This window comes from Marmota monax, unplaced genomic scaffold (assembly GCF_021218885.2).
Source record: "Marmota monax isolate L192 unplaced genomic scaffold, Marmota_monax_Labrador192_F-V1.1 WCK01_AAM20220418_F8-fsc00005, whole genome shotgun sequence".
NCBI classification, from domain to species: Eukaryota; Metazoa; Chordata; class Mammalia; order Rodentia; family Sciuridae; genus Marmota; species Marmota monax.
In genome coordinates, this window is record NW_026692254.1 from 29,100,194 (window position 1) to 29,124,866 (window position 24,673).

Here is a 24,673-nt window from a genome sequence, read left to right on the forward strand (position 1 = left end):
AACAGGGCCAGATCTGTCACTGACTAATAAGGTGGCTGACAACACTTGCTTGGGTGTCAGTAGCAGCACTTGTAAGGAGGTCTGGAGATGTCACAATGTCCTAAAAGAGTTGGAAATAAGAATGATTGGGGAAGGAGGTTATTCTGACTGCTCTCTTGGGAGAGCCAGACAGCTCTGATAGGAAAGTCACAGGTCTACAGCACCTGCATGATCTGTTTTCTTGGTGTTCTTTCCTAGACCTGCCAGGTGTGCCAGATGCTGCTGCCCAACCAGTGCAGTTTCTGTGCCCACCAGCGGATTCATGCACACAAGTCCCCCTACTGCTGTCCAGAATGTGGGGTCCTCTGTCGCTCTGCCTACTTCCAGACCCATGTAAAGGAGAATTGCCTGCACTATGCCCGTAAGGTGGGCTACAGGTGGGTGCTTCTTGGATTACTGTCCTGGTATTGCCCAATGGTTGTTCCTTTTTCTGAGACTGAGAGATTTGGACTTAAAGCCTAATAAAATAAGAACATTGGTTGGTATGTGGACAGATGTTTTTATTTTATAGAAGGCAGGATTAACAAGAGGAAAGAATGATTTTTTAAAATATTAAATATATTTTTAAAAAAGCTTTGAAGGGGAAGGTTTGGGGGAGGTTAAACATGTTGTCAACTTGGTTTTAAAAGGTATATACAGGGCTGGTGTTGTAGCTCAGTAGTAGAGTACTTGCCTAGCATGTGTGAGGCACTGAGTTTGATTCTCAGCACCACATATTAAGAAAAAAAAAGATACATTGACAACTAAAAGAATATTTTTTTAAAAAGTTTACATTTAATTTGTTCACAAATTTCTGTGTTTGGCATACTAAATTTTAAGCACTGTTTCAATAAAAATTTACTAATTATAGTACTTTGAAATGTTTCTGGTTTCTATTAACAAATGGGGCTGTATGACACCAACCTCAAAGGGCTCTCATGTCTTCATTTTAGTTAGTTTTTGTCAATATGTGAGAAACAGACAAAACCTGAGTATGGAAAAAAATGATCAGCCATATAGTAAAACCAAGAAAATTCTTATTTTGACTGAAATGTCTTCCATTATGTTAAACATTTATAGGCAAGAAGTCATTTTTAGGAAATAGATCAAAATGGGGGGAGAAAATTTATTGATCTTTAATGTTTTCATTGACCCAATTAGGTCTCCTAGTTAGGAGCTCCTACTTTATTTTCACTTTTGAAAATAATTTTGATCAAATTTGGTCAAGTTTCCTACTCTTTGGAATTTCAGGATTTTTTTATTTAGTTCATTTGACTTTTTGTTGTGTATATTTATGTCGTATGTTTTGGGCATTATTCTCGATACTCAGGATACAAAGATGATTATGAACAGCTCTTGCCCTCAAGCAGGCTTTCATCTGGTAATTGTAATTCAGTGCTCCCATAGTAGTGGAATGGTCAGAAAAGTTTTCTAAAGGAGATATTAGGGAGTTTTCTAGGCAAAAAAAGGGGAAGAGCATATCTGGCAAGGGTACAGGTAGGGAGTCCAACAGACATAAAAAAAAAAAAAGTGTTACAGGAATGATAAACAGTTGCATAGAGATGTCAGGATGGACCTGGGAGTGATGAGACAATCCTGGGGAATTGGCAGAGACCAGGACATGCAAGACCTGTGCTCCTTACCAGACATTTGGATTTTATCCAGTGAACAGTGAGGAGCTACAGATATTTGTAGTAGAGGTATAATCTGGCTCATCTATTTTAGAGAGATCATTCTGGGAATTTGACACAGGAATTACACAAGGGAAAGAGTGGAAACTGCCTGAGAAGTAAGTGTAATGGTCCAAATGAGATGCTGAGGGCTTCAGCTAAGACATAGATAGCTGTGCTGGGCACAGTGGCACATCCCATCCTGTAAGCCTCACTACTCAGGAGACAGAGGCAAGGGGATGGTGAGTTCAAGGCCAGCCTGGGCAACAATAGGCTCTGTCTCAAAAAAAGGTGTGTGTGTGTGGGGGGCATAGCTATGGGGATATAGAAAAGGGGCTTAGGAATTAGAAGCATTAGGACTTGATAGTAGCTTTTATGTGGGAGAGAGTGGTGCGGGAAGGGTTAGTGATGACTCCCTGGTTGTTGACTTGTAAACAATTGCAAATGTAAGCTGATTTTTTTTTTTTTTGATTATGGAGTTTGGATTATCTAAAGTGTGTTAGAAACAAAACAAACTGAAGATGGGGTTATACAGAGGCCTTACCACCAGGGTTGGTAAGAGCATTACTTGGCAGCATCCCAGGATACATTTTTTATGGTACTGGGTGGATTGAACCCAGGGTGGCTTTACCACTGAGCCATGTTCTCATCTTTTTTTTTTTTTTTTTTTTAACTTTTTAAAATTTTGAGACAGAGTCTTGATAAATTGCTCAGGCTGGCCTTGAACTTTCAATCCTTCTATTTCAGCCCTCCTGCTTCAGCCTTCCAAGTTTCTAGGATTATAGGTGTGTACCACCATGCCCAGGTTAGAGCATGTGTTTTATAGTATTCTGTAACATTTAAAAATACCTTTCAAACTATGACTTGAACACACACTGCTTATTTGGATCAATAAGTAACCGTGCAGTCAATACTGAAATATTTATCTTTGAATCTTTTTAAAAATTTTTTACTTGTTCTACTTAGTTGTACATGATAGCAGAATGCATTTCAATATATCATACAAATGGAGTGCAACATTTCAATTATCTGGTTGTACCACCGTGTAGAGATGTATCATTTATGCAATCATACATGTACCTAGGGTAATGATATCCATCTCATTCCACCATCTTTCCTACCCTCTCAACCCCTCACTTTTGCCCAATCCAAAGTTCCTCCATTCTTCCCATGCCCCCACCCCCAATTATAGATCAGCATCCACTAATCAGAGAAAACATTCCAACTTTTAGTTTTTTTGGGATTGGCTTACTTCAATTAGCATAACATTCTCCAACTCCAACCATTTACCTGCAAATGACATAATTTTATTCTCTTTTAATGCTGAGTAATATTCCATTTTGTATATATACCACAGTTTCTTTATCGATTCATTTATTCATGGGCATCTAGGTTGGTTCCAGAGTTTAGCTATTGTGAATTTAGCTGCTATAAACATTGGTGTGGTTATGCACCATAATATGCGATTTTAAGTCCTTGGAGTATAGACCGAGGAGTGGGATAGCTCGGTCAAATGGTGGTTCCATTCTAAGTTTTCTTTGGAATCTCCACACTGCTTTCCAAAGTGGTAGCACCAATTTGCAGTCCCACCAGCAATGTATGTGAGTACCTTTTCCCCCACATCCTCTCCAACACTTACTATTATTTGTATTCTTGATAACTGGCATTCTTTCTGGGGTGAGATGAAATCTTAGAGTAATTTTAATTTGCATTTCTCTAATTACTGAAGATATTGAACACTTTTTCATATATTTGTTGACCGCTTGTATGTCGTCTTCTGTTCAGTTCCTTAGACCATTTATTGATTGGGGTTTTTTGTTGTTGTTGTTGTTGCTTTGGTATTAAGTTTTTTGAGTTCTTTATACATCCTGGAGATTAGTGCTCTGTCTGATGTGTGTGTGGTAAAACTTTGCTCCCATACTGTAGGCTCTCTCTTCACCTCAGTGATTATTTCTTTTTCTGAGAAGAAGCTTTTTAGTTTGAATCCATACCATTTATTGATTCTTGATTTTATTTTTTGTGCTTTAGGAGTCTTATTAAGGAAGTCAGGGCCTAATCTGACATGACGAAGATTTGAGCCTACTTTTTCTTCTATTAGATGCCGGGTCTCTGGTCTAATTCCTAGGTCCTTGATCCGCTTTGAGTTGAGTTTTGTGCAAGGTGGGCAATAGCGGTTTAATTTCATTTTGCTACATATGGATTTCCAGTTTTCCAGCACTATTTGTTGAAAAAGTTATCGTTTCTCCAATGTATTTTGATTTTTTTTTTTTTTTTTTTTTTTGCAGTGCTGGAAATTTAACCCAGGGCCTCATGCTTGCAAGGCATGTAGATAAAAAATGTTAGATAAAAAAATGTTGTGATTCAGCTAGAGAAATTACTGAAGAGAGTGACACTAAAATCTTCAGTGATCTGTGGTTGAACTCAGAAGACATACAACTAAGTCAACTATTCATTTTCTTGTAATTTTTATATAATTTGCATGCCATACTATTCACCCATTTAAAGTATTGTATATAATGCAGTGGTCTTAAGTATATTCACAGAGTTGTACAATTACCACAGATAATTTCAGAACATTTTCAGCCCCCTAAAAGAAACTCCACGTTCACCAATATTTCCATCCCTTCACAAATTTACTTTCTGTCTCTGTTTCATAGGTTTACCTATTCTGGACATTTCATATAAATGAACTCATGTAAACATGGTCTTAGCATAATGTTATAAGATTCACACATGTTGTAACATATATCAGTATTTCATTCCTTTTCACGGCAGGATGATATTTCGTTGTATGGTTATACACATTTTTTTCCATTCATCAGTTGTTAGATACTTGGATTATTTCCATTTTCTGCCTATGAACATAAATGTACATATTGTGTGAACATGTTTCTTTTCTTTTTGTGATGCTGATTGAATCCAGGGTCATGAACACACTAGGCAAGTGCTCCATCTCTAGCCCTGTTTTCCTTTCTTTTGAGTGTGTACCTAGGAGTGCAATAGTTGGGTCAAATCATGTTTAATTTTTTTTTTTTTTTTAAGTCCCAGGGATTGAACCCAAGGGCACTTAACCACTGAGCTACATCCCTAGCCCTTTTTATTTTTTATTTTGAGATAGGGTGTCACTAAGTTGCTTAGGGCCTCACTAAATTGCTGAGACTAACTTTGAACTCACAATCCTCCTGCCTCAGCCTCCTGAGTCACTGGGATTATAGGTGTGCACCACTATACCCAGCCATGTTTAGCTTTTTGAGGAGATGCCAGATTGTTTTTGAAAGTGGTTGTATCATTTTTACATCCTATCAGGAATTCATGAAGTTTTTGACCTCTCTGTATCCTTACCCCTCTGTATCCTTACCAATGCTCATTATTGTCTGACTTTTGGTTGTTAACTATCTTTATGAAAATTTACAATTCTCCTAATAGATAATGATATTGGGCATGAGCATCCTTTCAAGTACCTTTTGGTCATTTTATATTTTCTTTTGAGACATGTCTAGTCAGATCCTTTGCCCATTTTTAAAATTAGGTTATTTGTCATCTTATTGATTTTTTTTTTTTAAGAGAAAAGTGCTGGGCTTTAAACCCAGGGTCTCTGCAGGCTAGGCAAGCACTCTCCCACCGAGCCACATTCCTATACCCTGTCATCTTATTGAGTTGTAAGACTTATTTTATATATTCTGGATATAAGTTCTTTGTTAGCTATGATTAGCAAGTATTTCTCTTCACTCTCTTGGTGTTAGTGCTTTTTAAAAGTAGACTTTAAAAAGATACCTATGTTCCATTTTATTGAGCTGTATTAAAGAGTTTTAAATTTTTTAATGTTTTATAATTTTTGCTTTTTCTTAAAGACAATGTAAAAAAAGTCTATATGTGTATATACATAATTTATATTATTATATATGTGTGTGTGTATTATATTCAAATTTTAAAACTTTTTCTGTTCTTTGTTGATATTTGATTCTTTTTTTTTTTTTTTCCTGTGATGCTGGGGATTGAATCCAGGGCCTTGTGCATTCAAGGGAAGCACTCTACCAACTAAGCTATATCCCCAGCCTCTTTGTTAATAATTTGGAGAATAGCCAATAATATCATAAGGAAGCAAGATTAGACTTTTTGAATTTTTTTTTTCTTTTAATATTTTTTTAGTTGTCAATGGACCTTTATTTTTTATTGATTTCTATGTGGTGCTGAGAATCGAACCCAGTGCCTTACACATGCTAGGCAAGCACTCCACCACTGAGCCACAACCCCAGCCCACAGACTGTTTTAATAATATATTATTTTCTTATTTGTGATCATTAGTGAAGTTAAATATTTTACATTCTTTTTTCTGAAACTTCTCATATTTCACAAATATGATGCTGTTGTCTATTTTAAAATGCGGTCAAAGTTTGTGTCACAAAGTTGGATTTCTTTTATGGATGCTTTTTCATCAATTTGTAAACCCTGCTGGATTCAGTCCTTCACAGAGGCTACTTTGCTTGTGATGAAGGCTAGTACAGCCCCAGCTCTATCCTTTATGTTCTGCCTTTAGTGAGGTTTCTCAAAGAACATCTACTGGATAAATAGAACGAATTCTCTGTGGCATTTGTGAAAAGTACATTTAAGTTGTTTCTGTAGGAATTTAGCAAAAACTGCACTTAACACACATCAGGTTTGTCCATTTTGGATGAATTTGGAAACATGTGACTTTTTTCCTCATAATATCTTGCAGTGTGGAAATACTTCTGTGTGCTAGAAGTTGGTTTCACTTTCTTTTTTCTTGTTCTGAAGATAGAACCCAGGTCCTTCAATTTCATTATTTTGTTTCCCAGGAGAGAAAAGAAATAAATGAATAATTTGTATAGAATCTTTGTAATTTAAAGCATGTATAATTTTAGTACTGAATGGGCTTCATAGTTTAATGCAAATAACTTTCTAGTTCTACAGGTTGATCGTCATTGCTGAGATTTGCAGAAGTGATTCTATTTTCCTTTACCCCTCAAACCCTGCCCATACAAGGAAAAAAAAAAAGAATTTATCAGAATTCTGGGATGATTATGTGGATTGTGGAAAAGGACTAATATAATAAAGGTTGACATTCAGGAGTCAAAGAATTCTTCTTCTTTTCTGGTACTGGTATTGGGGGTTGAACCCAGGAGCACTGCACTGCCAAACTACATTCCCAGCTCTTTTTATTTTTATTTTGAGGCAGGGTCTTGCTAAGTTGCTGAGGCTGGCCTCAAACTTGTCATTCTCCTGCCTCAGCCTGTTGAGTCACTGGGATTATAGGCATGCACCCCCCACCACCCTTTTTTAATTTTGAGGCAGTCTCATTAAATTGTTGAAACTGACCTTGAACTTGCCATCTTCCTGCCTGAGCTCCTGAGATTGAGATTACAGGTGTGCACCACCATGCTAGACATAGGAGTAAAAGAATTTACTTAAGTGAAAGCAGGTCCTTTGAGTAAAGCAAGAATCTCTCTTCTAATGCCTCCTGGCAAGTTAAAGTCAGAGTGGCAAGCAATATTGCTACAAAAGAAAGATAAAAAGAAACAGCAGGGAGCAGAGAAGGTATCATGAAGGGAAACCCCTATGTGTGTTTACAGATAGGAGGAAACACTCCTTTTCTCTAATACTGAAAAAAGAAAGACAGTATTTCTAGAGAGATGTTTTGAGGTTGAAGAAGTGTTTTACATGGCCTTGATTTTAGAAAAATGACTTAAGATGATTCCTTATTTTATTTTTTCATACATAATAAAAATGTATATATACCAAACAAAACTTAGAAAATACAAATTGGTAGGGAGAAAAAATAAATAAAAAGTTAACTGCAGTCCTACCAAGGAGTTGTCATGACACTTTAGAGCTGCACTGTCCAGAATGGTGCCAGTCATGCATGGCTATTGAATGCTTGCAATGTGGCCAGTGTAGCTAAGAAGTGGGACTTTTAATTTGATTTCATTGATTTAAATTTAAACAACCATGTGGACAGTACAGCACAGAACATTTCCTTTATCACAGTAAATGCCACTGGTGAATGCTGCTTTGGAGTACCTCCTGCTGATCTCTAAGAGTTGTTTGTTTTACTCTATTGATTATTAGGTGAGCAAAGCATTTCCTGACTGCACATTTCATTAGGTGGCATCCCTGCTAACTCAATACCAGCCCAGGGAAAGGCAAAGGCTTTCTGCAGCCTCCTTCTGGACTTCTACAGTTGGGTCACACTTTAAATCAATACTGTTTATGTGACTACTAAATCATTCTCCTCCCTTGCCACTCCCACCTTCTCTTTGGTGGGCTCAGGTTAATGGTCTGCAGAAGCATATTCTCTGGCCATTAGAGGGAGAGGTGGGGTTTCTCCCTCCTTCTCTACCAGGCATGATCTTGGGCTTGAGGAGCCATGGGTATCTGTGCTGTGCCTAATTGCAGCAAGCATGCTCTCAGGATGTTTGTATGGAAGATGGAAGCCTGAGTGCCTCAGTGAGGTAGAGAAAATTTCTGTGAGGTGGCTCTTTTCCTGTCCTCTAACCCTCCTCTTCCAGCCCCACCCCTGGGTCTAACATTCCCTCCCCTCTGTCATCCAGGTGTATCCACTGTGGTGTTGTCCACCTGACCTTGGCCTTGCTGAAAAGCCACATCCAGGAGCGACACTGTCAGGTTTTCCACAAATGTGCATTCTGCCCCATGGCCTTCAAGACTGCCAGCAGTACCGCGGACCACAGTGCCACCCAGCACCCCACACAGCCCCACAGACCCTCCCAGTGAGTGCAGCTCCAAGGCCAGTGGGTTCTGTGGGGCAGAGAGGAGTGGCCTGGGTGCTGTAAGGGGTGGTTTAGGGATGGACTGGGAAGCTGAGGCTAGAGGCAGAGATACCTGGAGACTGTTGAAGACATCCTTAGGCAGGGGAGTATCTACAGTGGCTCAGGGTAGTGCTTTCCCAAACCTAACTGTGGTTCAGAGAGAGCAGAGAAGGGGTGAGGGGCTGTGTGGTTCTGCAGCAGAGCCTTGGCTGCCTCATACCCTGGGGCTTGTCTCATCAGGCTCATTTATAAGTGCTCCTGTGAAATGGTCTTCAACAAGAAGAGGCACATTCAGCAGCATTTTTACCAGAATGTCAGCAAGGCGCAGGCAGGCGTCTTCAAGTGCCCTGAGTGCCCACTCCTATTCCTACAGAAGCCAGAATTGATGCAGCACGTCAAGGTGGGCTGCCTTGGGGGTGGAGGCTGGGGAGGAGGGTACCTCAGGCCGGGGGTCTGACTCTGTGCATCTTTCCCCCTGCCCAGTCAGTAATCGCTCTCCCCATCCCCAGAGCACCCACGGTGTTCCCCGAAACGTGGACGAGCTATCAAGCCTCCAGTCTTCAGCGGACACGTCCTCCAGCCGCCCTGGCTCCCGAGTTCCCACTGAGTCCCCAGCTACCAGTGTGGCTGGACGGGGCAGTTCCCTGCCCTCTGGCCGCTGGGGTAGGCCCGAAGCCCATCGCAGGGTTGAAGCTAGGCCTCGGCTGAGGAACACTGGCTGGACCTGCCAGGAGTGCCAGGAATGGGTTCCCGATCGAGAAAGCTATGTGTCCCACATGAAAAAGAGTCATGGTCGGGTAAGTGCAGCCACAAGGTCACAGTACAGTGCAAGAGTCACTGGACTTTTGTCCTGTGAAGTTAAGGCCCCCTTATGTAGCTGACCCCATAGGGTTCCTGGTACTTAGGGCAGGTTGGTGCCACAGACCTTAGGGCAGGTTGGTGCCACAGACCTTGAGGTCTTCCTTTCTGTCCGTATCATGTGAGAATAAAGATGCACCTAGAACTATCTTCTGGTTCTGATGCTTTGTGACTTGTCACCTCTTCCCTTAGACATTGAAGCGGTACCCGTGTCGGCAGTGTGAACAGTCGTTCCACACCCCTAACAGCCTGCGCAAACACATCCGCAACAACCATGACACAGTAAAGAAGGTCTATACTTGTGGGTGAGTCCCTGGAGGTGGAGGGGAACAGGCCTAAAATTCAAAAGATTGCCTGTGGCCCCTCTAGGGCTTTTCTCTGCTGCGAGATCAGGAGTCTGAGGCAGGAGATGAATGAGTTTCTAACTTGAAAAACACTGTCACTAATTCAGAAGTCAGGGAGATACCAGCTTCCAAGACCTGGTGGCTCCTGAGCTTTCTCTGTCTCCTCAGCCCCAGCCAACATAGCCAGTTGTGAGGGACCCTGAGGTTTAAAAAGAGTGAGGTAATGTGATGCATTCTTGCCCCACTCCTGTGATCATCTGCCCATGCTTCAGCATGTACCCTGGTCCTTTCACTCTGACTACTAGCCCAGCCAGCACTGAGGCTTCTGGGCAGTGATATCAGGGAGCAAGATGGTGGCTGAGGGCCAGGTGGCAAGTGTGCAGGCAGGCTGACCTGCTATTGTCTGCCACCTTGACTGGCTTGCTGTCTGGATCTCACTGGGAGCACCCAGTACCAGGCCGTCTAAGGACACAGCTGTCTGCCTGCTTCATTCTTCCTGGTGTTCATTTGAAGAGCACCAAGGAAGCCTGCAGCCTGGAGTCTTACCCCAATTCTCTGACTGGCTCTTGCAGGTACTGCTCTGAGGACAGCCCCAGCTTTCCTCGGCCCTCACTCCTAGAGAGCCACATCAGCCTTATGCATGGCATCAGAAACCCTGACTTGAGCCAGACATCCAAAGTCAGACCTCCAGGTGCACATTCCCCTCAGGTAAGTGTGGGCTGCCTGCTCAGTTAGGCCTGGGGTTTGGGAGTCATTAGGAGGAGCACAGGGAGTCCATTGGTACTCACAGCCATGGAGCAACCTGTGATTACTTCCCTTAGTGTGGGTCACTCTAGTCTGTGACCTACATGGGCAATGCACACAAGTAGAGAACAGGACAACATGGCCTGTCAGCCTTCTGTTGCTATTGTTTCCCTGTCACTGTAACCACCCCCTCTTCAGTGTGTGTGTGCTCCGTGGACATTGGAGCATTTTCACAGACACCATCTTGCTTCTGTTTCATAGCAGTCCTGTGAGGCAGGGCTGCCCTGTCAGGTGAGAATCATGACGTCAGTGTTAGTTACCTCCTTGTCTGACTAGTTATGGGAAAAGCCAGGTCTAGACCTGCTCTCTAGGCCCTTTTTCTGACTTCATCTCTATTCTGTGCCCTATTCCTATTTTTGCTAAGCTTTGGAGCAGCCTATATCCCCTCCTAACTGCAGACTCTTGCCATGTCTGAGAAACTCTGAGGGCTGCCTGGAGTTCCAAGGCATTCTCAAAACTTTCTTGGTCTATTCAGAGTGGTGCTTGATGGCAAAGGCCCTTTCACACATAGTAGGTAGGGTGCAATCGATATTTTCTTTCCATAAGGAAAATGTGCATTCTTCCTTCCCCCCAAAATGCACATACTTTCTGATCCAGCAATTCTGTTTATGGGGCTTATCTGTAGAAAGCTTTGGCCTTGGGCATAAAGAAGTGTGTTCAAGGATGTTCACTGCACTGCTGTGTGTAGTAACAAAGATAGAACTCAACCAATGTTTGCCAGTGGGGACTGTCATCCCCACAATGGGTCAGTGTGCTGCCATTAGAAGAATGAAGCCTCTGTGTGTGCTTTCATGGAGACAAGCTCCAGTATATGTTGTTAAGTAAAAACTGCAGTGTGAAGAGAAGTGTGCATGGCACATGATTCATTTTGTAAAATACAATAGCTTTATTTTTGTATGTGCATAGGATAACTTTTCCCAGGCACAGTGGCACACACCTGTAATCCCGGCTACTGGGAAGGCTGAGGCAGGGGGATCCTAAGTTTGAAGCCAGCCTTGGCAGCTTAGACTCAAAAACTAAAAATAAAAAAGGGCTGGGGGTATAGCTCAGTGGTAAAGCACCCCCAGGATCAATTCCCAGAATCACAGGGAAAAAAAAAATCTCTTGGAGAGGCTACAAAATGGTACTGTCATGTTCTTTGGAGAGCAGGCCTGGGGAATGTGGTAGGAGGGCCTTAAAATGTTCATATATTTGGAATGTTTGTGCCACATGTATGTTACACCAAAAAATACACAAAGATTGGAAATGAACCAAACCAGTGTTTAGGTCTGGGTGACCCTGGCCCAGGAAGTGTCTTCTTTGAGGCCTTTGGCTAACCTGGTCATGTCTGGGGGCTCATGTCAAGGGCTTGGCCTTGATTCTGCTCATGTTCTCTCTCCTTTCAGGTGAACCATCTGAAAAGACCAGTCAGCGCAGCAGGGGATGCTCCAGGCACCAGCAATGGCACAACTGTCTCTTCCACCAAAAGGCACAAGTCTCTTTTTCAGTGTGCAAAATGTAGCTTTGCCACAGACTCGGGGCTCGAGTTTCAGAGCCACATACCTCAGCACCAGGTGGACAGCTCCACAGCCCAGTGTCTTCTCTGTGGCTTGTGCTATACCTCTGCCAGCTCTCTCAGTCGCCATCTCTTCATTGTCCACAAAGTGAGAGACCAGGAGGAAGAGGAAGAGGAGGAGGAGATAGTGGAAGTGAAGGTGGAGGCAGCAGAGCCGGAGGAGGGCTCTGGGGAGGAGGTGGCCATGGAAACTAGAGAAAATGGACTAGAAGAATACGCTGGAGAGCCTTTGTCAGCTGATCCAGGGGCAAGGAGATCATTAGGTCTGGCCCCAGAGGAGGACAGTGCCCAAGATGCTCAGAGTCAACCCCAGGCCTCTCAGGACCAGGACAGCCATGCACTATCCCCTCAGGTGTGACTGGAAGCTTTGCAATGTGTGAGGTCAGGGTGGGCCACGGTATCCTTCACCTGCCGTGCAGACTGTGGGAAATAAAAGGCTCTGCCCTGGTGTGTGCGTGGCCATTGTGCCCTAGAGCAGTGTCTGCTCTGAGCTGTGGGTCCTGGGTGTCCCCTAACCCCAGGAAATATGGGGTCACCCAGGACCCTCACAGCTCTGAATTTGCTTCTGTTATTTATGCCTTTGTGCTGCTTCTTGGTACCCCAACTCTTGTCTGTGTCCTTCCAACCCCAGGCTGCTGTGTGGCCTAATTCCAGTGCTGTCAACTCAGCTCGAAACCCCTCTGCGTCTGCTCTTCCAGGAGGCTCCTGCTTGCTGCCTTTAGCCAGGAGACTCCTCAGAGCTCTATTTGCCTGCAGATACTAGCTCTCCTTCCTTCCTTCAGAGCCTGAGAAGGAGCAGAATGAGGGGTGCTGACAGTCCCTCTAGGAGAGCTCTTCCCAGCCTGGCTTGGCCAGGGCCCTTGCTCACCTTGCCCTTCCTTCCTGTCTTTGATTCTTTTCCTCAAAAATAGTCTCGAGAACTAATTGTTATACTGGCTCATCATGTCTCTGTGGGTGGGAGAAACTTCAGCACACCCCTGTTTGAAACCAGGGACAGCAGGAGGTATGGCAAAGGCAGGTGCCGAGAGCCAGATCTCCTTCAGTAGGAGCTGTGGGTGGGTCTTTGCACTGCTGTTGTCTGCCTTCCTTGACAAGTGGGGTTCGGGGCACACAGACATTGGAATATTTGTATTCTTGCTCCTGTGCCATTAGAGAGGCTGCTGCCCCAGGCAGACCAGCCCTCCTCCTCTCGGCTATTCTCATGTTGCTCAGACTATATTTCAAATAAAAAAATCTTCTTACCATACAGGTAGGCTCTTGTATTCCTCTTCAAGTGAGCCTGGCCCTTCCCTGCTCCACCTGAGGGTCTTTCCCCCAGACTTCCGATGTTTATTCCATCTCTGAGGGAAAATAATGCTTCCTATTGGCAGAGGAAGATCCTCTAGATTCTGGCACTTGTGGTGAGGAAACTGGGAACCCCATACTTCTTGGTTCTCTAGAGACCTTCTGAAGGAACAGGGGGAGGTCTCAATGCCTGTCAAAAGTCACCTTCCAGGTCTCCCCTGGGCTAATGCCTTAAGGCCTATCAAACTTCTCTGAGCGTCTCCATCTTTCTTACATAGTAATTTTCAACCTAGTGTAACCTTCTGCTGGTAAAGGGATGAACAGGAGGAATTCTGTAATTCTCTGGCAGCATTCGAGACCTTGGTCTGTCTTCTGCCACAGAGAACTCAGATGTGGCAGAATAGGGATTAGACTGGGGAGGTAGGTCTGTCCTTTCACTGATGATGGATTTAGAACCTGCCCAAGCACAAGGAGTAGGCTGTCCTCTGTCATCTGACCCAAGTGGCCTGGGCCCAGGCCCAGTAGGATCTAGTACTGGCTAGGTACTCAGAGGTGATCTTTAAGGGGAGGCAATTATAAATTAAGTCAGATAAATATGTCTTTCCACAATTGAAAAAACAACACATTTTTTTCTTCTATCAAATGCCAAATTTTTGATGGAAATGCTAATGGCAGTGGGAAAGGTTAGCACTTGCTCAGTTTCAGAGAGACTTTGGCCATCTGTACCATTTTAATGACTGCTCTTTCTGGCAAGTCCACCATGGTCCCTGCTTTCAAAGCTGGCAGTGAGGGCAAGTTGGGTCTGTTTCTGGCTGCCTGTAAAGCCAGAGCAAGCCCCTGCTTAGCTATTGTCCCTTTCCTAATTCCAATTGCAGGGAGCTAGCCCTGTGCCCTAGGTCCATTTGCAAAAACAGGTTCTGGAGGAAGGAGGCAGATAAAGGTGTTTGAAGTGGATGGCTGAATTCCTTCCTGCTTAGAAACATGGTAGCTAGAGCACAGGCAGAGACCCAGACCCGTCTCTCCTCCTAGTGTGGAAGAATGTGAGCTGCCCACTGGGAATCCTGGGTCATGACCTGGATTCTGCCCTTAACCAACTCTCAACCATGGGCCTCTCTCCTTCAAAATGTAACTAGTAATTCTTACTCAACTCCCTTCACAGGCTTTTATGAGATCATGAATGTGCCCATACTTCTAGTTTATACAATGCTATATGAACATGGGGAATCCATACTTGAAGGCTTGGAGAGTGGCACATGCCTTCCATTCACAGCTGGATGCTGACTTTAGTTCAGAATTGGCCTGGCACAGCTCCATTATTTAGTAGTAGAGATGATAGAGTTGTAAGCCCCACTCACGTGCCCAGCATGCTCGACACTTTTTGATGACTCTCTAAATTAACCCTCACAAAGATCTCAGTTATCCCCCATTTTACAGAGAAGAAAACTGAGACTCAGATTGAATGATGGACATGTCACTTGTGGTGACAGTACAAGCAAGTCAAACCTGTCAAACCACTGTGCTGCTTTAGTGACCAAAGCTATTTAGGCTGGCTGCCTGCTCATCAGTGGTTTGCAGACATCCTGAAGTCCACTTTTCTGCTTCCCATAGAGTTGGGGTGCCCCACAAGTGCCAGGTTCTCTTCAGAGTCCATCTATGCCTTGTCACCCTGTGCATCGCACCTGCTTGTGTGGTCCTAAAGTACATGCAGTGTCTACAAACATTCATTCTCATGGGGATTCACTTTGCCATTTGAATACCATCATTTTTTTAAAGGATTGTCTAAAAAATGTTGCCTAACCTTCATAGGGTACACATGGTTCCCTCAGAGTCCAATATCTTCTGATCTTCTTTTTCATGATTTTTTTTAATGGTTGTGCTATCATTTGTCATCATCAGAGAATGCTTGCTGTAACAGGCACTTAACTGCTGCAGTGAATGCTCTGCTGATCAAGTTAAACAGATAAGATGCCTGCTCTGTACAAACTATCATTTAATACACTCTGAAGCTTGACAAATGACTAGTATTTATTCTCCAACTGCTTTATCTCTGTAAAATGATATGCTGAATTACTATGAGCTAATTGTTGTAGAAAGAACTTTCAACTTATGTAAACAGTCTGGATTTTAAAACATACTAGTTGTGGCCCAGCAAGTTCCACATTTTGCCTCCCCCAAGACTAAGGAACTTCTGTCCTGTTCACCACTGTATATGCAGTACCAGGCTGTTTCTTTTATTTTTTGTTTGTTTTGAAAAATTAATACATATACATGGTAAGACATTCAACAATATAAGGGTATACAATAAAAAGTAAACTCCCAAAGGAGGTCAGCCTCCAGTCCCCTCTCCAAAGTTAATCACTGTTATTGATATCTTGTATATCCTTTCAGAGCAATTCTATGCATTTAAAAATTTATAAATATGTATATTTATATATCTATTTTTAATACAAATGGTAGCATTCTGTACACAGTGTTCTGAAGCTTGCTTTTTTCACTTACACAGTAGTTTGGAGATTGTTCCAAACTCAGGCTGGGTTATCGGTTATTGTAATTCTTTGAAAGCTTCTAGCACAGTTCTTTGCATACAATAATGCTTCTAAAAGTGTATGGATGAGTGAATGAATGTGTGCATGAATGAATAAATCTGATTCAAATGGTAACTACAAAGTTCTCTCAGGGTCTGACCTGCTTTTATCCTCTTGTTTTCCAAGGAATTCAGGCTGTTGTTCACCTTCTCTGTAGATGCTACAGCAGCCCTAGGAAGTGGACACAGGATGACCTGGGCCCCTGGAGGAAAGAGCAGAGCCTAGAGCTCTGCTCTGGAGTATGGGATTTTTTTCCCCCAGGTCTCTATTTAAAATGTCTCCTTTTTTTTTTTTAAAGCTTTTTTTTTTTTTTTTTTTTTTTGAGAGAGAGAGAGAGAGAGAGAGAGAATTTTAATATTTTATTTTTTAGTTTTTGGTAGACACATCTTTATTTGTATGTGGTGCTGAGGATTGAACCCGGGCCGCACGCATGCTAGGTGAGCATGCGACCGCTTGAGCCATATCCCCAGCCCCTCAAAATGTCTCCTTCTTATTGGAAAACAGTGTAACATTGGAGAAGATAGAAAATATGCATATTTGTAATCTCGTCCTTTTACCATTGCAGTATCATTTTTGTTATATCACATTCCAGTCCTTGCTCAACACATTTGTTAGGTTAATTTATGGCATAATCGTTGTAACAACAGTGGTTCATATTGAACATTTCTATGTATATATCTATTTTAATACAAACAGTAGCAGACATTCTTACATTTTTTGGGGGGTAGGGTGGGGACGAGGGTTCTGGGGATTGAACCCAGGGGCGCTTCACCATTGAGCCACATTCCTAGTCCTTTTTATTTTGAGACAGGGTCTCACTAAGTTGCTGAGGCCAGCTTTGAGCTTGTGGTCCTCCTACCTCAGCCTCCCAAGCCATTGAGATTATTGGCATGTGCCACCACACCCAGCTTACATTCATTCTTTTACTTAGCCTCATAACAATCCTATGTGATAGATACTACTAGTATTATTTCGGAGTCAGTGCAATTGAGGTTCAGAGTGGCTGAATGATTTCTCTAGAGCTACAAAGTTAGCAAGGGACAGAGCTGGGATTTCGTACCCAGTGTTAGTATAACTAACACTCTATTGTCTCTAATTTCAAAACATACTTCTCTCCACTTACCGTTACGACATGAACATTTTCTGAGTTTCTACATAGCCTTGAAATATTTTCAATTATTTCATCATGCCAAATCAACATAATTTACTTAACCACTTCCTGCTTAACACTTCCATTTCCCACTTCATCAGGGAAATGAAAAATGTTGGTCATACAGCCTTTTGCTTCTGCAGAATTATTTCCTCAGGAGTTTGTCCCTATTTTTCCTTGAGTAATGGCAATGTGATAGAATGGAGCAGGCCAGAGACTAAAAGTTAAAAGCCCTTAGGTTCCAGTCTCTATTGACAAAGTCATTTATCGTCAGTTCTCTCACCAGTCAAATGAGGAGATTGGTTTATATAGCTGGATATCTTGAGTTTGCCAAATTGTGTCTTCTTATTTCTGTATATATTCAGGTCAAAGTAGAGAAGACCTTCCCAAAAGCAAGAATTCTTACAGTATTTTCCCTTTGCTTATTTACTTTTGGCCTAGATATATAAAGAAATGGAAAAGACCTCCCTTTGCTCCCCCGCCCAGATGTATCACTTTTATTTCAATTTGTAATTTCAATTAACATCAGATTTATGTTTTTTCAGATAGAGTTCTAGCTCATCAGGCACAGTGTCATATGCCTGTAATCCCAGCAACTTGGGAGACTGAGGCAGGAGAATCACAAGTTCAAGGCCAGCCTCAGCAACTTAGCAGGGATATGTCTCAAAAAAAAAAAAAAAAAGAAGAAGAAGAAGGGTTAGAGATGTAGCTCAGTGACAGAGACCTCTGGGCTCCATCTGTAGCACCGGGGTTGGGTGGGGTGGGGAATGGGGATAAATTAGCTCTTTTATGACTATTTTCTTTGGCTTTTGTTGAGACTGTCTAAGTTTGAACTATGGATCATTCCCAAGCATCCCTAAACCCTTCCATCATTCAAGCACATTAGGCACCTATATTCAGATGAATTTCTTAGCAAGTTCATTGTGCTACGTACTGGCCCTTTAAAATGCTTTTTTTTTTCCTTTCTTTTAACCATTTGTAAATTTAAAGTGTGTTTAGTGAAGGAATAAAAAAAAAAAAAATCAACAAAGAGCCCAGCGTGGTGACTCACGCCTGTAATCCCAATAATTTGGGAGGCTGAGACAGGAGGATCACAGGTTCAAAGCCAGCCTCAGCAGTTAAGCAAGGCCCTAAGCAGCTTAGTGAGAACTTGTTTCAAAGTAAAACATAAGAAGGGCTGGGATGTGGCTCAGTGATTAAGCACCCCTGGGTTCAATCCCCGTATCAAAAGAAAAAAATCAACAAAGAGCCAGGTGTGGTGGTGCATACCTGAAATCCCAAAAAAAACCTTCTGGGGATGTAGCTCAGTGGTTAAGTCCTCCTGGGTTCAATCCCCTATGTATCAAATAAATAAATAAATAAAAATCAATAAACATGTCATTGATCATATGAAAGATGGAAGGATGTGATAAAGCTATTTACAATTTCTGTCTGGAATGAGTCCCCATAATTGTGCTCAAATGATAGTGGACTGTAGCACCAGATCACTTCAAGGGTGGTCATGGTATTGCATAAACATCAATTGTCCAGACCTATTAGACTTTCTAAAATTGAAGCCCATCACCTTTGCCTCTATTCTCTGTGAAAAAGGGGACTGCTGATTGTGCTTTTATTTGAGAGAGTGGTTAAAATTCTCTTCCACCTGCCATTCATTAAACTGGGAAACCCCATTGTTTCCAAGCCTCTCTTCTCAATTACAGCCCAGGACACACTGTAAACAATATTCTACTCTGGGTCTTTCTAGTCCACAGACCAATCTGCTTAGAATTTCCCCCTAAATTCATTGTGCATAGTCAGGACAGAATATTTTGGGTATCTGAGGAGGGTGGGTATAGCTTTTTAAGAAGCTCTTTGTCAATAGAGAAAGATTCACATTTCTTTCCTTGACTGATTTTGAAGAGGGCTTGGGATATGACTTAAAAATGGGCAAAGGCAAAGACAGAGGTTGAGGGGTTGAGTGAACAGTATGGAGGTGATGGCAGAGAAAGGGTTAGAAAGTTGAGAAAAGCTGGGGAACAGCTCAGTGGTAGAGTGCTTGCCTAGCACACTCAAGGCGCTGTTCCATTCCCAGCATCACAAAAGAAAAAAGTTGTGAGGAACAGGCAGGAGAGTTTGAACAAACAGAGTTTAAAGCTTGGAAAAAATGCACTTGACTCCTATGACAGTGAAAGAGGTGGTGGCTTGATTTGTCCATGGCATCCCTTGGGTGGGCAGTAATGATGGCAACTGAGGCAGGGAGGTATTCAAGTTTTTAGAAGAGTGAGAAAATACAGGTGTTGAGGAAAAGGAAGGCTGAAATACAAAACATTCCCTTAGTCAACCACGCATGGAGGTGCAAGCCTATAATCCCAGCTACTCAGGAGTTTGAGGCAGAAGGATCTCAAATTTGAGGTCAACTTCAGCAACTTAGGGAGACCCTCACTCAAAATAAAAAATAAAGGTCTGAGATGTACCTCATTGGTAATGTGCCCCTTCTCCACATTCAATCCCCAGTACTATTTAAAAAAATGTTAGAGATATAACTCAATGACAGAGGCCCCTGCATTCAATTTCCCTGTATGTGTGTGTGTGTGTGTGTGTGTGTGGTGGTGGGGAATCGGAGAGGGGGGTGGTGGGGCTGTGTTCCCTTGGGAAAAAACCTGAAGGAAAAAGGCTGGTTCACTCTGGTTGGAGATGCATGGGTTGAGAACAACCTTTCTTAGGTCCTAAAAAAAGATGTGTTGTATCCTGGATCTAACTAATTGCTGCCCCTGACCACAGAGTCACCCTCTCACCTGGAAAGTGCCTAGATTTGTGGCAGTCTGATTGTGAAATCAGAGTAAGTAGATTGGGGAGGACCCCTAGCTGGGGTAGCCCTAACGTGAGCCCCCAACTCCCCTTTCAATCAAAATGGAATTAGGAGTGGTTTCTTGTTGCCAGCAGTCCTTTCATTGGTGTCCACTTACACAAGCACAGCTGTGGCCACATCACCAGTCCCTGGATTCAAACATGCCAGAGTAGCTAGCTCATCCCAGGGCAGCAGGACCTGGAGGCTCCACCCTCCAGGAACAGAGGCTCAGCTGTCTGAGCTGAGACCTCTGGCAGCTCCAGGAGGAAATCAGTCAGGCAGTCAAGAGCACTGCAGATCAGCCAGCAGAAAGGGTTGTTTGCAGTGCAGGAGAGTAGATTCCTGTGGGAGGGCAGGACCAGCAGAGATTTGGGTTTTGTTGAGCTTAGAGCCAAGACTTTAGAATAAATGGAATCAAGAGAAGGAGAACCGAAAGAGGAGATCTGGAGGGAGTGCACAGGTGTTTGATTTAGTCGGGGGAACTTTGAGGGCTGCAGTGGAAGCCGATGATGATGCATGAGGAGGTCCTCCCTGATGTCTCTCCTAGTCCTGTGCCACAGCTTATGGAACAAGCCACCTCAGTATGAGTCCATGTAGGTGCCAAAAAGAAAGAAAGAAATTAAGACCTGAAAAATCTACCAGTCATAGTGAAGTTGGTGATACTTGTGTCCATTTTGCCCTGTAAAGCTCACAGGTGAAGAGTAACCATTTATATAGCACAGTAGCCTGAGATGGACATCGGCAAAGCAGACATGTCCAGAGAGGAACATCCTGCATGGCATGGGGCTCACGGTGCCATTTAACAAAAGGAGCTGTTGAAGGAACTTGATATTTCTTCAGGAAAAGAAATATAGGCACTCTTTTCACACCTTTGCAGGGCTGTTCTATCAAAAAGGAACTAGACCTCCATGGGACCTCTGAACAGAATTCGACTTCGAATAAAAGGAAAATCCTCCTAAAAATGAAACCGGATGCCTGGCAGAGAGGCATATTCCATCCTCTGGGGATGCCCTTGCACAGGCTGGGACACCTTTATAGGAGTACCCTAGATAGCCCTGAGACCCTCCCTGCAAGGGCAGGGTGGGGATTGAGGTGGGGAGTACTTAATGATGGCCAAGTTCCCTTCCTGCCAATGCTGACTGCTTCTGCCTCATATCTCCTCTCTGGCACATAGCTAGAGCTATATGTTCTTCCCCTCACTTCCCCCTCTCCCCGGCCAGGAACCAAGTCGGAGCTTTGGAGTTCCATGTCAACTAACCCTCAGGGACTGGCGATTGGTCACTTTTGTTGGGCATGCCTGATTCTGACCTTATGTTACAGCTCCAGCCATTGGATTGCTTCTGCCTTGTTCCGAAAGCCAATGGTTGCACACTATAACACAATTCTGATAACCTATTACTGCTCGATATTGTGACTGGTTACCCTTGGGCTCTTTTGAGAAGTTTGGTTGTGAAGGGAAGGATAAATGTCTTAGGGAAAAATTAGCATTAGATAATCTTCACAGCTGTGGGGAGGAAAGCCAGTCAGGGGACAGAAGCTATTGGAGCAAAGTGGCTGAGAAGGCCAGAAGTTTGGGAGCTGGGAAAGGGAACAACAATACATTTAAAAGTAGAGGTTGAGGGGCTGGAGTTGTAGCTCAGTGGTAGAGTGCTTGCCCAGCATGTGTGAGGCACTGGATTCGATTCTTAGCACCACATATAAATAAATGAATAAAATAAAGGTCCATCAACATCTAAAAAAATTTTAAAATAAAAAGTAGAGGTTGGTGGGACACAGGAATGATAAAGCTAGCCTGTCCTTCAGAGTTGACATTCTTGCCCAATGACCTAATTTCTCCTGTGTGTTGAAGGAACAGTTGACCCTTGGAAGTGAGGAAGAGGAAAGGGAGGTTGGAATCTTCTTTGAAATATTTGCTATAGGGAAAGAAAAAGGTCAGCTTGGGAGAATGTCAAAGGATTGCCAAACTGTAGGAGACCAGCCTCAAATTGAACACTAGAAATGTTGGCCCTCTCCAGAGCAAGAAGTAGCCACAGCCAGATTCCAGATTCCACCAATAAGGTTAGTCTAGTAGAAGGTCAACGGGCAAGTGAAAGGAAATCCCTGAGGAAAGGGTAGTTGAAGCTACTGTCCACTCTCCACTATGTCCATTTGTGGTCAGAGTGGATAAGAGAAGTCAGGAAGGAATGTGAGAGTGTAGAGGTGAGGGGTGGGGAGTTGAGGCCTAGAGCTGGCCTGAAGCCAAGGACAGGCTTGGAAAGTAGAAAGATAACAGTGTGTCATTTTAGAGGTGATGGAAAACCTGGTGATAAGGTTCCAGTGGTGGACATTTGTTTTTTGTTTGTTTGTATTCTCTTTTTTTATTGGTTGTTCAAAACATTACAAAGTTGTTTTTTTTAATTGGTTAAAGAGAGAATCTTTTAATATTTACTTTTTAGTTTTCGGCTGGCACAACATCTTTGTTTGTATGTGGTGCTGAGGATCGAACCCGGGCCGCACGCATGCCAGGTGAGCGCGCTACCGCTTGAGCCACATCCCCAGCCCCAGTGGTGGGCATTTGATTGGATTACCAAAGGCTAGTAAGAGTGAAGGCCTTTGAGAGAATGAGGCCAAGGGACCTGCTGCTGGGGGGTTGACTAAGTCATCAGAAGAGCTAGAATGATGGTGGGGGGCCAGAGACTGATGTAGCACAGTGGAACTTTATGTGAGTCAGTCATTGTTTTTAATAAGTTCAGGTGGAGGGTGGTGACAAATGTGGTATAATGTCCTGATAGCTAATAAATATTGAGGGTAAAAGCTGAGGCAGGAAAATCACAAGTTCTAGCAGCTTATCCTCAGCACAGCCTCAGCAACTTAGCAAGACCTTGTCTCCAAAAAATCAAAAGGGATTCCTGGGTTCAATCCCCAGTACCACAAAACCAACAAATAAATCAGGGGTAAGTATTGGGTAATGTATGCTCTGGTCAAAGCTTCGAAGGAGGATGGATTTATTATTATTAAATGTCCCTTTCACGGCTCCCAAACTTCTGGCCTTCTCAGCCATCTTGTTCTAATAGCTCTCCTGCCTGTTTCCTTCCCCACAGTTATGAAAAATATCTAATGTTAATTTTTCCCTAAGACATTTATCCTTCCCTTCACTACAATTTATTATTATTAAATTTATTATTAAATATTCCTTTGACATTTGTTAGCTTTGGGAGGGAGAAAACTGAGTAGGAAGGAGAAAAGATGCAATTAAGTTAAAATACAAGTCATGTTCAAATTCATCCAAACCTTGGTGAAAGGGGCTGAGGTAAGAGAGCCAGAGTATCTGGGGAGATTCCACTGTGCTCTGGCAGGGAGCAGCTTCCCATTAGGCTAAGTATGTTAACAGTAGCCCAGCATTTTCCTACAGTAAGCACCCAGTTTACTCTGGGCCCCCAGGAAGTTTGAAACAACTGGAACGAGGGATGCTGGCACCAATAGCAAGTTCGTCCAGCTCTTCATCAGTGCTCATGTTTAATGACAAACACTGACTGCATTGTGCTTGATTATTCCTACCAGAGAACCAGAGCATGCACTCCTCTGGACTCTTCTAGCATCATGTACAAATCTCTAGCAAAGGATTTATGGCTGTTTTAATTTTTCTATCTTTCCTTCAGGCTTGAGAGATCGAGTCTCAAGGGCAGAGACTAGACCACATTAGTTTCTGAACCCTCAGCACCTGGCATAAAGCCTGGCATGGAGTAGTTAGTTGTTGCTTAAGTGCTTGTTGAATGAGCAACTATGACCTTCAGGATAATAAATAGAATGCCCCACTCCCTTTTACAAAGATGAAAGCTAGCCGGACACAGTGGCACACATCCATGATCCCAGAGACTTGAGAGTCTGAAACAGACCACCAAGAAAGTTATTAGTGGGTAGAGTACAAAAGCAGAGAGATGCTAATTTTGTTATAGCTACACTAATATAACCTCTGCAGGGTCCACATTAAAAAAAAGAAAAAACTGATGAGCTGGAGGATATACCTAGGGTAGCTAGGGCTATCATACTCACTGTTATGTGAGAAATGGCCTAGGATTGCAAATTCAATCCAGCTTGGGCAACAATGGAGAAAGCTAAAGCCCAGGGATGGTAAGCTGCTTGCCCAAGGTCACACAGTTGCTCAGTGGCAGAACAGGATTAGTTTCCAGACTCTTAACCTAGTCTTCCTAGGACAACACCACTTTACGTGTCCTCTCTCCTCTTGCTGGACTGAAAGCTCAGAGAGGAAAATATTATTGATCTCTCCATTTCTGCCATCACAAGCTTTACTCAACTTTGACCCTTCACCAGAAATTTGGTTGTCTTTCCCCTAACCACCCATTCTGGGGATGAAACCTAGAACCTTGAGCCTGCTAGACAGGATCTTTACTACTGAGCTCCATCCCTGGCCCTATAAATGTGGTTGAAGACAAAGGAAATCTGCTTGTTAAATCTGCAGATAGCAAGAACTGAGAAAGATGGATTATCCTATAGATTAACACTGGATGACAGGGCAGAATTCAAAAAGATCTAGGTCAGAAGGAAAGTGAGTGTGAGAAAAAGATGAGCTTTAACTAAAAACAAAACTGAAACCAGGGTAAGATTTTTGCACTTAGCATAAAAAGATTTTAAATAGGTAGGAGTAGGGAGACCTTAGGTGAATAGGGGTACATGTTGAAAACTTGTAGACTAAGGAATCAATGAAATAATGTGACCGCCAAGAAAGTTATTAGTGGGTAGAGTACAAAAGCAGAGAGATGCTAATTTTGTTATAGCTACTCTAATCTAACCTC

The 24,673-nt window shown here is 42.9% G+C and overlaps 1 protein-coding gene across 2 annotated transcripts in view; it reads left to right on the forward strand.

Moving 5' to 3' along the window:
* Znf592 (zinc finger protein 592) overlaps positions 1-15,784 on the forward strand; it is a 57,391-nt gene extending 41,607 nt beyond the window's left edge. For both annotated transcript variants that reach the window (XM_046438059.2, XM_046438068.2), the window contains 7 exons: positions 238-416; positions 8,258-8,434; positions 8,714-8,873; positions 8,983-9,270; positions 9,524-9,636; positions 10,248-10,383; positions 11,865-15,784. In XM_046438059.2, coding sequence (XP_046294015.1) covers positions 238-416; positions 8,258-8,434; positions 8,714-8,873; positions 8,983-9,270; positions 9,524-9,636; positions 10,248-10,383; positions 11,865-12,392 — 1,581 coding nt within the window. In that variant the 3' untranslated portion in view covers positions 12,393-15,784. The remainder of the gene's footprint in view (positions 1-237; positions 417-8,257; positions 8,435-8,713; positions 8,874-8,982; positions 9,271-9,523; positions 9,637-10,247; positions 10,384-11,864) is intronic.
* Positions 15,785-24,673: the final 8,889 nt, after the last annotated feature.